Source organism: Gopherus evgoodei, chromosome 5 (genome assembly GCF_007399415.2).
Source record: "Gopherus evgoodei ecotype Sinaloan lineage chromosome 5, rGopEvg1_v1.p, whole genome shotgun sequence".
Classification (NCBI taxonomy): Eukaryota; Metazoa; Chordata; order Testudines; family Testudinidae; genus Gopherus; species Gopherus evgoodei.
Window position 1 is genome coordinate 24,687,435 of NC_044326.1, and position 14,981 is coordinate 24,702,415.

The 14,981-nt window shown below is 44.2% G+C and overlaps 2 protein-coding genes across 3 annotated transcripts in view; one reads left to right on the forward strand and one right to left on the reverse strand.

Annotated features, from left to right (window-relative positions):
- Nucleotides 1-446: 446 nt before the first annotated feature.
- CCDC96 (coiled-coil domain containing 96) lies at nt 447-5,127 on the forward strand. The gene is made up of 3 exons (XM_030563407.1): nt 447-1,316; nt 1,967-3,428; nt 4,652-5,127. Exons 1-2 carry the CDS (start codon nt 447-449, stop codon nt 2,510-2,512), a joined length of 1,416 nt encoding a protein of 471 aa, XP_030419267.1. The 3' UTR covers nt 2,513-3,428; nt 4,652-5,127.
- A 1,872-nt stretch (nt 5,128-6,999) lies between these two features.
- TBC1D14 (TBC1 domain family member 14) overlaps nt 7,000-14,981 on the reverse strand; it is a 99,235-nt gene continuing 91,253 nt past the window's right edge. For both annotated transcript variants that reach the window (XM_030563118.1, XM_030563121.1), the window contains 2 exons: nt 12,196-12,454; nt 7,000-10,169 (listed from right to left, as the gene is read on the reverse strand). In XM_030563118.1, coding sequence (XP_030418978.1) covers nt 10,104-10,169; nt 12,196-12,454 — 325 coding nt within the window. In that variant the 3' untranslated portion in view covers nt 7,000-10,103. The remainder of the gene's footprint in view (nt 10,170-12,195; nt 12,455-14,981) is intronic.

Genomic DNA, 14,981 nt, shown 5'->3' on the forward strand with positions numbered 1-14,981 from the left:
GCCGCGCCACACTGCGCACGCGCGGCACCGCCCACACCCAGGGACGGCCAATGGCAGCGCGCCCAAGGGGCGGGGACCCCTAGTGGGAGCCCAATAGAGCCAAACAGTCTGACACGCCCCTCGTAATTGAACCAATAGGATGAGGGCGACGAGGCGTGGCGAAAAAGCAAAGCCCAATAGACTTTGAGTATCTGGTTCCGACCGCCTCCACTACAACCAATCAGATAAAAGACCCTAGGCAGCCCCTTCACTGAGTGGTCGACCAACAGTTTAGGGCGTCGGCACAGTGTCTCCGCAGGAGGAGGCTGCTCTTCCCATTGGCTGATCGAGTCCAGCCTTGTTGTCTTGGCAACGGAGAAGTGGGTAAACAACGAAGCGAGTGGGGCTGAGACCGAGCGCGCCCGAATCGAGCCGTGGACCAGCCGGTAGAGGGGCCAGCTGAGGGGATGGAGGGGGAGGGGGTCGGGGCCGAGGCCCCGGTTCACCCCGGGGAGTCCCCTGTGGAGGCAGCGGCCCCGGGGCCCGTCGCGGAGGAGCAGGCGGCCGCAGAGGAGGCCGGGGACGATAGGCCCCCTGAGGAGCCGGCGGGGGAAGAGGCTGCCGCGGAGGAGGAGGAGGCAGAGCCGGAACACAGCGCGGGCACGGAGCCTCCTTCCCCGGCCGCTGAGGGAACCCCCGAGGCAGAGGCGGGAGCCGCCCCAGAGGCGCCCACCAGCGCCAGCTTCACGGAGGGCGAGGCCGAGGAGCCGCCCCCGCTGCAGGTGGGGGAAGTGCTAAGCCCCCGGGCGAGCTGGGGGGAGGGGCGGCCCAGCCTGCCCCTGCTGGAGCCGGGCAGCCCCCTGGAGGAGGAGGAGGAGGAGGCGGCGGCGGCGGAGCAGCGGCAGCGCGCGGAGCTGACCGAGCAGTACCGGCTCCTGCTGGCCGAGCGCCAGCGCACGCGCCGGCACAACGGACACCTGCAGTTCAAGCTGTCCGAGCTGTTCCGCAAGAAGGGCGAGGAGCCGCCCCGCGCGGAGCTGGAGGAGCTGGTCTCCGACAAGGAGCAGCGCTACGCCCGCTACCTCGCCATGCTGGAGGAGCTGAGGGGGCAGCTGGCCCAGCAGCGGGCCTGGTACCAGCTCCAGATAGACGCCCTGGCGCAGCGCTGCGCGGAAAAGCTGGACCGCGTGAACGCCGACTGGCTCGCCTGCCAGGCCCGCAAGAAGGAAGTGACCCTCTTCACCATGGGGCGCCAGCTGGGGGGGAAGGAAGCTGCCGTTAAGGAGGTGGAGCACATCCAAGCCAAGGAGCAGCGCAAAGAGAACGAGATGAGTGAGGTGAGGCCAGGCCCCGCGCTAGGCACCAGCGCTCCTAGATGTCTTGATTTGATAGGGACAGGCCTGATTTCGGGGTCTTCTTATATAGACTCCTGTTACCCCCAACACCCTGTCCCGATTTTTCACGCTTGCGGTCTGGTCACCCTAAGTTCTCCAAGCATGTGCTTGAGGCGTCACTTTTCAAAGGGCAGCAGTCTGGCCTTTGGGGGGCAGCACTTTTCAAGGGGCGGCACTCCGTTTTTGGTTTGTTTTTGCTTTGGCAGCGGCACTCCCGCCCCCTCCCCCCTCTTATTTTAGTTTTTGCTTGGGATGGCAAAAACCTCAAGCTGGCCCTGGGTGAGGCCACCCCTAACATGGTACTTGGGCTTCCAGAGCAGCATCCCTGAAACCTATGGGATGTGGGGCCACAGCTAGCATCACATTAGAGTACCTCTCCCTTTAATGTAGATATCTTCAACTTTAGGCCAGATTTGTAAAAGCAGTTAGGCACCGACAAATGAAGGAACAACTTTTTGAAAATCCTAGTAGGTACCTGGCACCTGCTAAAAATCAGTGGAAGATGCTTCATAGATTGCCATTTATACTTAGACTTATCCTGATACAGAGGTGGATTGTAAATCTTTCCTGGTTTCTCTTTTCTACCATTCTAGGTCCGCTTGGAAAACATCAAGCTGCAGCATAAGATTGAAAAGCTTGAAGCAAGCCTGAAAGCTCAAGAGGAGCTGGCAGAAGGACTGCACCTGATAGACTTTGAGCAGCTGAAGATAGAGAACCAGACCTACAATGAGAAAATTGAGGAGCGCAATGAAGAGCTTCTGAAGCTCCGGAAGAAGATCACTAATACAGTGCAAGTCCTGACCCAGCTTAAAGAAAAACTGCAGTTTGTAGAAGCTCAGAATCAAGACCAGAGGGCCCAGCTGATGGAGACTGAGGCACTGGTGGCACAGAAAAGAGAGATTCTGACCAAAACCAAACAGGCTAGGGATAGTTTACGGGTACACAACTTGAAATTGCGACAGAAGTGTGGGCTTCTTGGAAGTGAGGCACTGCTGCGGGACTTCGAGAACAAGGTGGATGCTGCTGAAGTGCTAAGTCAGCGGCTGGAGATGCTGAAACGTCACCATGCTGGACTCACCCTTACTTGCAAAGCTGTAAAGAAAAAAATCAAGGAAGCAAAATCCTTTCTACCAGAATGAGGATTTTGGAGAAGAAAGTGAGGTTAAAAGACAGAAGAACAAAAATTGAGCACTTAAATTGGTTTATTTGTCTCTGAAATTGTTTTTCATATACAGGCTTTGAATATAGTAAAAGGGTAAAATAGTCTCAATTTCACATCTAATGAAAACTTTGTTTCTGAAGTTTTAATGTTATACATTCCATCAGGAGACTGCCCTGAAGTTCTGCCTTTTTCAATGGCTCATGAAGAAACCAAGCATATGTGGCTAATTACTCTATCATATTGATATTTTAAGTATGCATTTAAAACACACACAGGCACTATTCTGATCGCTAGAGCATCACCCTCTGGTAAGCAAAAAACTGCAAGTCAAATACCCTCAGATTCCAGTCCTGGTTCTGCCACTAACTCACTGTGTGGCCTTGGCAGTCTGTTCCGCACAACTCTAAAGTAGGTATACTTACCTACCTGTGTGTCAGACATGTTTTCAGGATTATATCTTCAGAAAGTTTTACAAAAATTAAAGTGATACATATATTGTAAATAATACAATTTATCAGGAGCTTGTTTTAGAATTAATACATAGCAATTATCTTGTATTTATATGCAGAATACACTGTACAGGTGCTAACTAACCTAATTAGCATCAAGCTACAGTTGTTGAAGCACCAGTGATCTGCAGTGTTTTCCCTATTGGTCCACAGAATTAAACATTTTGACAGCCAAGCAGCAAAGAGGTGAGAGGGAGATCCATGAAAAGTTCTCTTATGAAGATGTTCACAGAATGAAAGAGCTGCAGAACTATGGATGCTAATGAATCCTTAAATCATCCCTGTAAGGGAGTTAAATAATTGGCCACTGGTGGATGAAGAATGCTTGCAGAGGGCAGAGCTGGAGTGGGCTCTCTCAGCCCACTCGTAGCATGCACTAGTCTAGTAAGTAATGAGTGGCTAGAGTAGTGACTGACCTTTTTCTGGTTTCTAAAGCTAGAAGAAATGTCTACAGCAGTGAAATGTGTGGGTCAGAACAGTGGCAGGGGGTTATAACTTCAGTACTTAGAGAGCAAGATGACAAGCAGTAGTTTTAACACTGGCATTTACATACTAAGGCAATAGACACCTTAGATCAGAGGGCGGGCAAACTTTTTGGCCTGAGGGCCACATCAGGTTTCCAAAATTGTATGGAGGGCTGATCAGGGGAGGCTATGCCTCCCCAAACAGCCAGGAGTGGCCAAGCCCCCTCAGCCTATTCGACCCTCTCTGCTTCTTGCTCCCTGCCCCCCCCCCCCAGGACTCCTTCCCCATCCAACCCCCCCGTTCCCTTGTCAGCCCCTCAGGGACTCCTTCCCCATTCAACCACCCCTTCTCCCTGACCACTCCTGGAACCCCTACCCGTCGGCCTCCTGCTGCCCCATCCAACCTCCCTCTCCTTCCTGACTGCCCCCCCCAGGACCCCTTCCCCCATCCTCTGCCCTCTATCCAGCCCTGCCCCCTTACCACGCTGCCTGGAGCACCAGTTGCTGGCAGTGCTACAGCCAAGCCACCCAGAGCACCAGGACAGGCAGCCGTGCCACCCGTCTGGAGCCAGCCACAGCACCATGCAGCACAGAGCACTGGGTATGGCCCCAGCTCTGCAGCTGCGCTGCCCGGCAAGAGCTCACAGCCCCACCACCCAGAGCATTGCACCAGTGGCACAGTGAGCTGAGGCTGCAGGGGAGGGGCTGGGGGCTAGCCTCCCAGGCTGGGAGCTGTGGGGCTAGGTAGGAGGGTCCCATGGGCCATAGTTTGACCACCTCTGCCTTAAACATACTTTACATGGAGATCCAACTCTCTCCTAATCCCAATAAGTCATGCTGGTTCATCTGTGGCCTTAGTACAGATCCTAAACTGCGCAAGTTGATGCAATAAGCAGCATTAGACATATCAGTCTCAAGGTCTGCACATGTTCAACATACATCTGAGAAATGACAGCATCATGAGGTTCTAATTCCAAAATGAACGACAAATATTCTTGCCTTCTCAGTAACAGTTCAGTGCACTAGATCTGGGCTAGAATCAGCAAACAAACTTATTCTGAGTTTTCTTAGCTAAGATATATAAAAGGAGTAGATTAAAAAGCATTAAGTTTCTACAAAGGTTTACAACTATTTTTTTTCTAGGTGAGCTCTGAAGTAGCTTTTCTGAATAACCTCAACATTGGGAAAAAGAATTGATACCACACCGAAAAAATTCTCAGTTGGGAGGGAGGAATTGGAATCATAATGGAAAGCTGACCATTTTGTTACTGAGAGCATAAAAGCTGGAAAGATGACAGTCTCTGAAAACAATCCTGCACAGGGGTGGAAAAGATTAGATGCCACAGTATGTGTTTTTCATCTTCTCTAATTAGTTTGCTTATTTGTTTTTTTTTTTTTTGGGGCACAAAATGGTTAAAAGTCACAACAAAACAATTCAACTGTACTAAATACCCCATTCTTATGTCTGTTGGGTTCTTGTGTTCTACTAAATTTCCAGTAGTGATGAGAGACTACAAAGTAGGTTGACTAACTGGGGCAAAACACCACTACCCAATTTAATGTCTTCTAGATACTAGCCAGCACACAGAGACATATACCAATAAATATAGTGGTCAACATCTTAAGTGAAAAAGGGAAATTATTTATAAAACCCTGTTTCTTTCAGGTTAAGCCGAGTTACTCAAGCAAATAGTTAAGCTCTTCTCCAGCTAAAATTTTAAGTTAAAGACGTCCTGTTGTGCAGTAGAGAATCTATTTGGTTTCGTACTCAATTGTTTTGGTAAAGATAATGTCATATGAGTAATAGGCTCCCTGTAACAGAAATTACAGTCTATCTACTTGAGCCTCAGTATGATGATCAAGTTACAGTTCTCTCTCACCATAGAACAAGCTTCATAAACACCATCTTCTGTTGTACTTACTACTCCAGGAGAATAGTACCTGTTATTCCTATTTTTTGGTGTATGTTCCAAAGCCCTACCAGTGTAGTTGGATTTCCTTTAGTCATAAGGACATAAAAATGGCTATCCTGGGTCAGACCAAAGGTCCATCAAGCCCAGTATCCTGTCCTATGACAGCAGCCAGAGTCTTCTTACACTTTGTTCCTTTGGTCTTAAGCCTCAAGTAAAATAAAGTGTCATGTAAGCCATTTTCTTTTAAGACTTAAGTAGCAAAGGCTAACATTCCTTTCACTTTCAGGTACATATGGCCTAGGGGAGGAGAGGCCAGCAGGCACGGAAAAGCAGCTGCTCAGTGTGGAGGTTTGAGAATAGGGGAGGAATGTAGGGAGCAAATGCACTCTGCAGCTGTTAAAAACAAATATTCACTTAATCTTATGCAACTTCCTTGGGACATAATGAGGAAAAATTCCCAATGTTGTGAGAACAGTTACCACTCTGGTATTCCAAAGCCCATCTTTCCAGAGGAAAATGATTAGAATTTGAAACTGTAACCAGAGGTCAGCAACATGTATCCATGTATGGACAAGTGTCCATGGTAAAAATTCTGAGGTCTGGGGAGGTGCTCACTTCAGGCAGCTCCCAACAAGTGTCTCCCCCGTGCTGTTGCTGGCAAAGGCGCTGCCAGGTGCCTCTGCAGGAACCCTGACTCCATCCCTCCCAGCCCATTGGCCAGAAACCACATCCAATGGGAGCTTTGGGGGCAGTGCCTGTGGAGAGGGCTGCGCGCAGAGCCGCCTGGCCGTGCCTTCGTGTTGGAGCCGGAGAGGGGACATGCCGCTGCTTCTGGGAGCTGCTTGAGGTAAGCGCTTCCCGGCGTGTGCACTACTGACCCCCTTCCACACCCCAACCCTCTACCCCAGCCCTGATCCTGCTCTCCAAACCCTTCATCCCCTGCCCCACCCCAGGGCCTGCACCCCCAGCTGGAGCCCTCACCACCCCCCAACCTCCTGCTCCAGCCTGGAGCCCACTCCCATCCCCATAACCTCTCATTTCTGGCCCCACCCTGGAACCCACACCCCTAGCACAGAGCCCACACCCCTTACCACACTACAACTCCTGCCTCAGCCCAGAGCCCCTTCCCACCCCTCGCCAATTTCCGTCACTATGTCCAGTAATTTTGTCAAGTGTCCATCGTGCTATACAGGGATGCTGACCCCTGACTGTTACATGAGACTCAGGAGATCCATGGACGACTGTTCTCTATAGGAAAGTACAATATGGCACCATACAGGAACTATTAAATCTGAAAATTCCTTTCTTTGTAAACCTTGTGCTAGCTGAAAAAAAGGAAGCAATTCCAAATATTTTCAAGCAGACTGGGATTATAGCAGTCAGAACAGGGAAGGGAAAATAAACAACTTTTAAAAAAACACTATGAAATTATAGCATATGCAAAGTTGGGGTTTCTGCTTCATTCAGTGAATGGAGTCAGGAAGAGGAGTTGATTCCTTATCAACAGGTTGGGTATTGGTATATAAACTCAGGAACTTCGGCCTGGATTACACTATAATTGACACCATGTAATCTAGGTAACTTTACATGACTTTCTTTAATAAACCATATTTACAGTTCAAAAAAGTTCCAGTTTGAAACACTTACCTAAACAAAAATTGATAATCGTACATAAAAACAAACATGATATACAGACAGTGTCTCAATAGTTCTTGACATATCGTTCTAGTATTTAAAACATTCAAAAATATAAGCCATTATAAAGTACCTTTCAAAATGAAATTCTTTACTAAATGATACATTTTGACTATTACTGATTGAAGATGCAAAATATTTTGTTTTACTGTAAAGTGCAGGTTGCACAAAATTCCAAACCAGGTTGCAGTCTTCCTAGTTTCTCTTATTTGCTGCATGTAAAGTGAAAGTTGCAGACTTCTAAATTATTGCAGCATTTTCATTTTTTAAACCCGTTGGGGGAAAAAGAACAGCTCTCTGTTTTGATAGAGAATAGGGAAATCTCAATGCATCATGTTACATGTACCCCTGAACAATAAAATCAAGATGGCAAAATCTGGTATGCAATCCCTGAATTTAATTATGAAAACCTTCCTTAATAGCTAATTAAGATATTTGGTATGCTGTCAGAAAATTAAAAAGCTATAGTGGCAAATAATCCTATTCCATTATTACACGTCTCAACAGCATTATCAAAATTCAAGCGTATTTTCAAATCAAGTATACTGAAAAGTTTAAACTGCATCTTTAGGCAGGTGAAAAGTTTTTCCAAATACAGGTTTTTATTTTAAAACAAACTGTGCAAAGCTCCTTATTGCATTGCTTTTCTTCATTACTTAAAGAACATACCTTTATTTACACAAATAAATCAATTAGAAAATATATACATCTTGTAAGAACAAAACAAAAAATCAATCACAGAACAAAATAATTACATTTGCAAGAAACAAACAGTGCATAAGTGTTGCAGCAGGCCTTTTTCCACGAGCAAGTCCATTTTCAGTGTTAACATTAAACATCCAATTAGGTGGGGAGCAAAATGAGACTGATTGGGGATGGCTGCTAAATATCCAGTGGCAAACACTGCATTCCAGTAAGGTAGGTGAACCCTGTTCTGACACACTTGGTTTAAAAGAACCTACAAATAAAGTTGTAATGAACACTAAGTTACAGTTTCAAAGCCAGCTACAGTACCATCTAACTGGATGTATACTGTGGAAAAGGTTGGTCTACATAAATACGTGATGTATAGTACGTAAATGTATAGTACAAATGTTCTGGATGTTAGGCCTCTATACGCCCTCACAAAAAAGGCATATCTGTGATATTAAAAAGATAATGTAGATCAAAAGGTACCAACTTTCCATTGCACTTCATAGCATCTACAATGTCAATACCAGTCCTGAAAGGACTAATGCTAAGCTATTTCTGATGAGAGAATGGAAATGCTATTCTGATGCCTGGCCATTTATCTTCAGTAACTGGCAGCACAGTAAAAATTCTAGTGAAGAAATTAATGACCAGCACCAGAAATAAGCTAAGTAGCTAATTATGGTAGGTGTACAAAGTGCGGAAGGGGAAGAAAGGCCAAAGAGGTAACAGACTAGCAAGCTGCATTTGCATTACATTCTCTCTGAAGTGACAGAATCCTGAAGCACTTATTTGGAAAAATCATTGTTGCATTTGAGTCTTTTTAAAGATTATGGTCAAAATGCCACTTAAGGAAAATATATTACTTCACTAATGGATAGTATTTTGCATGTATCCTATAGACATTTTACATTATATGCTGTATGTATTTGGAATTCAATAGTGTGTGCAAGTATACTTTCACTTTTATTCCAGTTGTGTTAGTTCAGGTTCTCTCTCATCTATACTTGGGTTTCAGACAACATTAGAGCAGCTAGCATAAAGACAGACTGACGAGTGATTGTGAACATAAGATCCAAAGCTAGAGAGGATTCAGAAATTCCCATTTACAGCTATCAAATGCATTTTACTTCAGTTATTTTCCCTTTTCAGTGTTGAAATTATTATTTATAAAGCAATTTATCCCATGCAGTTTTTTGCATAGTGTACAATGTAAATCATGGACTCTTATGATTTACAATCAAACATTCAGTTGATGAAGGCAGAGAAAATCTTAGCTGTATAACGATAATATGCAATTGCAGTTTGCCATCTGAGTAACTTGCTCAAGTGTAGTACCGTGTGGTACAGGCTGGTCTTAAAAACACCATTATCCTGAAAAAGAACTAGATCAATGGATGAATTTTACTCATCCCTTTAGCAAATTATCATTTCTTGACACTTTCCCCAGCAAACCTCACTTGTTAATTACCATTTACTAGCATCTTACTTCTGTTCAGTAGGGGCATGGGAGTGAACCAATGGGAAATAATGCTATAGTAATACTACAGATCATCCCTTGGAGAATTTAGTATCCAGTGGGATTAATGTGGCACTTTCCCAATGCATCCATATTGGGAAACACTGTTGCAATGCAGGTTGAAAATGGACTCTGTTGCTGTACTGCTAGTCTGACTCCTCCCTCCCTAGTTTTTAAGTATTTCCTACTTACCAGGGTGGTTTTTTTTTGGTCTTTGTTTTCAGTTAATGGGCTGGAATGTAGTTCTATTTTACTTTCATAGTCTCTTTGGTAAATGAGGCCTATGGCTTTTAAAAATAGGGGACATTTCTAAGAAAGTGATCCTTACCTCACTTTACTATAAAGTCCAGTACCAGGTACTGAACAGGTTCTCCAAATCCACCTACTCTTATGCATGTATATTCTGGTTTAAGAATAAAACTGGGGAGCAGCTTTCAAAGCAACTCACACTGTTACCAATTACCAGTATTTAAAAATACTTATACTGAAATTAAAAAAGGCAAGCTTAAAATTGCCTGGTTTCCTTGCCTTCATTAAAAGTGCAGAATGCATAATGCTGTCCACAGCACTCATTCCAGTAAGCTTCTTAAGGCTAAGCCTTGGTTTTGTTACTTAAAAAGCTTTTCTTTTCCATTTTTTTTTTAAGGCCAATTCCAGTGCTAAACAAAACTCAAACCAAACACACTTATTTGCAGCTCTAGTTATTGTGTTCATCTTGACATACATTTGCCACTTCAGATTCTTTTCCCTTGAATGTCAATTTGAGGCAACCATAGTTTCAGTGCTTGAGTGAAGGGCTTCCTCTTTCCACTTCCCGGTTGTCTTTCTGCAGTGCAACCAGTACCTGGACATTTCAAAAAAGGGAGTTGAGAGAAAGAAAGCAACAAACAAACAAAAAAAACCCACCACAATTAAGTTAAAAATATACTTTAACACATTTGGTTACAATGCACCAAAAAGCTATTGCATGATTTTCCCATTCAGTTACCTCAGAGCAAGAGTATTTAAAGAAATTATTTTCAAAAAAAAAAGTTTCAAACATTGAAAGAACCTCTGCACTAAATGAGAGGTCTGAAACACAGCTAACATGAAAAGACTTTGGGGGCATTCTGCCATGTGGGCACTGTGTCACTTTTCCATCCCATTTGACAAGGTACAAAATCTAAGGTGGAGAAAAAACCAAAACCATAACCCAACCTCTAGACTTCGTGGTGTATCTATTCTGCCACACTTATAGTAGAACATCTCCTTCTGCCACCAGAAATTGACTGAGAAAACACATAATACCAAATGAATCTTAACTGCCTGAGACTGCAGTGAATAAGTGTTATGTTGATGACAGAGGTAGCAGTAACTATCCAAGAAAAGGACTGAGTTACTGGGTTTCAAAGGAAGATCTCAAATGGCACTGCACTGATTTGCTTGTTTAGGTCAAGGCACTGAAGTGAACACATTTATACCTTGTAGCCCGGACGCTCGAAACAAACATTTGCTGCAGGACAACTATTTGTGGTCTACCCTAGGGCTCAGCTAAGTTGGTCTCTACATTTTCGCACTTCAGCACACAAAGAAATGCAGCTACCGGTAAGCAGCTTCTTTCTCTGCAGAAGTATGAGCAGAAAGCCAAATTTGCCTTGCCATACCTGACCACTATTTGGCTGAGGTTATGACTGGGGATCCTAGTTTTCAGTGATAAAAACAACAAAATTATCTGATCAAAACACACACATGAATGTGTGTTTCCGCAATTAAAATGAAGTGCTGAACTTTAGTTTCCCTACCCACCATATATACAGATATCAGTTGAACAGGTTTTATTGATATTTTACAATTTTAAGCAAGTTTGAAGCCTATCAGTGCCAACCATTATGATAAAATAAAATTAATAGAATAATTCAGTCAGTGTCTTGTTTCTTTACTGTTGTCGACAGCCCTGCTGTTTTAGCCTTGTTTTCATTCAGTTTATGTTTAGCGCTTTCCATATGTTCTACAATTGTCTGCCTTTGAATGTAATCTACAGCCCTGCTACATACAGTACAGAACAGCCTATTACCATCAGTGTGAAATTTGTCCTTGCCAATCTCAATGACATGGTGTTTAAGAGTGACAAAAGTATTCAGCATCTTTTCATAATTTAATTACTCACATCTAGAGGCTGAAGGGGAATTTAAGGTGCGTTAAAACACAAACCCTTATATACTGTTGAATAACCTCTATATGCCGAAGCAGTTTATTGAAGTATGCTTAGTTTAAAGCGCATTCAAAAATCAACCACAAGAGGGTAAGGCTGCATGCATTGCATAAGTGACATTGGTACTTTCAGTAAAATTTAGTTAATGGTAAATATGTTTTTTTTTCCACAAAATGTAAAAACTAAAGATTCTCTGTAAAAATTGCAAATTCCAGGTTTTCTGGGGCAATTGGATTTTTAGGATTCCTGTTAATTACAACAGTTTGGCAACAGAGTGCTGATGGAATGGAGAAAATTCATAACTGAATCCTGTATCTCATCTTTTCCAACAAAGCAAACTTTAAAAAAAAAAAATCAAGTTTAATACTGAACTATGTCTGAGGGGTTTTTAGCCTCCTTTGCAATTAATAATAGGAGAAAAATGCTGTGCACTGCCACAATTCAAGCTTGGATCCACCAAAATTTTCTCGTAATGAGTATTGATCCAGCTCCTGATTTCCAGAGGGGAAACGTTCAGGACAACCAGCCTTTTCACTAAAGGTTCACCTGCCAGCATTATAAAGTGATTTACAAATCTACCAAACCGTAAAATATACTCCGCTGCACTGTTATGCATTTTCTCATGCGTTGCCAAATGCTCCTTAATTTGTCATACAAAGGAGACATGAGTTCTCTTTACCTGAGCCCACTTTTTGTTTCTACTTTGCATCTGAATTGCAGCAATAGATGTGAAGAATTCTTCTGAAGGCAAGTCCTCTGGTAACTTTGTTAGGAACTGGGCTATGTGAATAAAGTCCATTTTGGTCAAAATATCTTCAAAAAGTCTTAATATTCCCAAGGCTGTACGGAATAGGAACTCCTCTCCATCCCGGCAGAACACATCCCAGACACGACATGCAAGGTCTAGTGGCAAAGACTTGCTGTACAATGTGAATATCCTGAAAACAGAGGAAAATCTTTAGGGTTAGGGTGTAAGAAAAAAAATGTAAGCAACAGCAGCACCACCACCACCACCACCGAGGCACACAAGTCTTAAATAACAGCTGAGTAAGTTTGTTAGTGATCAGATACTGGAAAGTTAATTTATATTTGGTATAAATATATACACTGGTTTACAGAAAGTATAATTTAGATTGCAAAGCTATTCAAAATGTGCTAGGTGACTTACATACCTATAGGAAGACCCAGTTCCTTTCCCTAATGGGCATAAAATCCATCAAGAGAAAGAATGGGGGAAAAGGGATGTAATATACAGAATAGCTTGAGTGGCATTAGACATGTCTTATAAATTAAGTTTCTCCACTGCACTCCCCTGCCAAAACTCCTTTTGTCTTTTCTCATGCTAATTTCCAGGGATCTTATGCCATGCCTCTCCCAACATTTGACCCTGCTCCCCTCCATATAATAATAAAATATATGGAGATATACCTATCTCAGAACTGGAAGGGACCCTAAAAGGTCATCAAGTCCAGTCCCCTGCCTTCACTAGCAGGACCAAGTAATGATTTTGCCCCAGATCCCTAGGTGGCCCTCTCAGGGATTGAACTCACAACCCTGGGTATAGCAAGCCAATGGTCAAATCACTGAGCTATCCCTCTCCCCTTTATGATGAATAGTTCTCTTAGGATATATAAGTGAAATAGGTAGCTTATTTTGTTTGTTCCAGCTGCCATGGAAGAAGTAGGTCTTCAGGTAGGATGTGTGTAAGGAGAGAGTAGTGGAACTTTGATATCCAGCTCCGAGGAAGTTGATGAAGAAGGTGTGGCAATGGTTGCAGAAGAAACAGACAAATTGAGCAACATGACTGACAAGCTGATGGAACACAAGGGTAGAAAAGTTCTGGTACTGAGATAAGAAGGTAGGGGAACAGTGTTTCATCTTGAGGGTGATCACAGGAAGCTTGAATTTAATGCAAGAGAGAAGGGGAAGCAGCTGGTAGGATTTAAAAAAACAAAAAACAAAAAAAAAAAAAGACAGACATGGGGCCAGGAAGAGTAGTTTAGAGACAGTATTCTGAATAGGGCCTGGAGGGGGCAAAATGCATGTGGAGGTGTGTCATAAACAGATAGCTAAGGGTTAATGTCTCTTTTACCTGAAGCACCTGACCAGAGGACCAATCAGGAAACCGGATTTTTTCAACTTTGGGTGGAGGGAATTTTGTGTCTGAGGTCTTTGTCTGTCTGCCTGCTTTCTCTGAGCTTTGGAGAAGTAGGGTCCAAATCTGGGACTAAAGTTATGACAAGGTGGCCAGAGAGGAAACAGTTTTAGTAATCATGATGGGAGATGAGGGTTTCAGCCACAGCTAAGACTGAATCTTACTAACATTGTTTAAGAAGAAGCTGCAAGATTTGTACGCAGCCAGGATGTGTGCCGAAGGGAGAAAGAGGAATTGAAGATTACCCCCCTCACACACCTCCCGAAGTCCAGGCCTGACTGGCCAGGAGAATAGTGACAGAAAATGGGAGGGGGGGGAGAATTTTGGAAGAAAGGTCAGTTCAGGCCACCATGAATTTAAAGAGATGTCAAGATAACCAGTGGGGAATGGATGAAGGGAGAGGCAAATGTGTCCATCACAGGGAAAAGATTGGGTAGTTCAAACTGCATGAGTAGATGAATGTGCCAGAGAAAGGCTACAGAAACAATAGCCTAAGAGAAAACCTTCTACTTGGTTACCAATTCCATCACTGGCACCAGTCCCCGTCTAGTTCTGGGCGACACATCAGTCAGACTGATCACTCAGTCCCTCAGGACTGGCCTCACCTTTATCCCAGAAACCTGAGGCTCCTCAACATCAAGGTGGGGGTCTTCCTCCTCCTGCTATCCATCGTTGGCTCCATATCAGCGACTATTTACGGAGTACTAAGGGCACCAGCACTCATCTCGCAGTCAGGCTGGGACACCTATTGGCCACCCACAGCCTATCCTTACCAGTAACCTCCACAGAATCCATGGGATGCTGCTCAGTCACAGAGGTTGCACTCCTCAGCTCGCTCTAAGGTGAGATTGCTGGGCAGATTGGTGATGGGAACTGTGGACCAGTGAGCCTTTCCTGTGCAGAGCCCATGGAACTGTCTTTTCCAGCTCCGCTAGTCCAGGAATAGGAGCCAGACTTGACAAAGTTAACCACCCTTTCTTCATACCAGACAACAAAGCAGTGCCTAGTTCTTCCTCTTCTCCAATGCTGAAAGATTTCAAGGGCTATAAGGACCTTTTGCAGCACATGGCTGCTTCACTGGGCATTCAGGCAGAGTTCTTGCAGGAGAATACCCATAAGTTAGTAGATATTCTGCAGCTGTCTGCTCCTGGGACAGCAGCCATGCCTCTCAATGATGCACTTCTAGAGCCTGAAAAAGGTACTCTGGAGCATGTCATGTTTGGTACCATATACTGTAAAGCACACAGAGAAAAGCTATTTCATCCTGGTGCAAGATTTTGAGGGCTTTTACTTCCACCTGGGCCCAAACT

What these genes read in the sequence shown, in the direction of transcription:
- CCDC96 (XM_030563407.1), top strand. Translation starts at nt 447, where the DNA reads ATGGAGGGGGAGGGGGTCGGGGCCGAGGCCCCGGTTCACCCCGGGGAG. An exon ending in AAGAGAACGAGATGAGTGAG is followed by an intron (nt 1,317 to 1,966) that starts GTGAGGCCAGGC and finishes CTACCATTCTAG; the next exon opens with GTCCGCTTGGAAAACATCAA.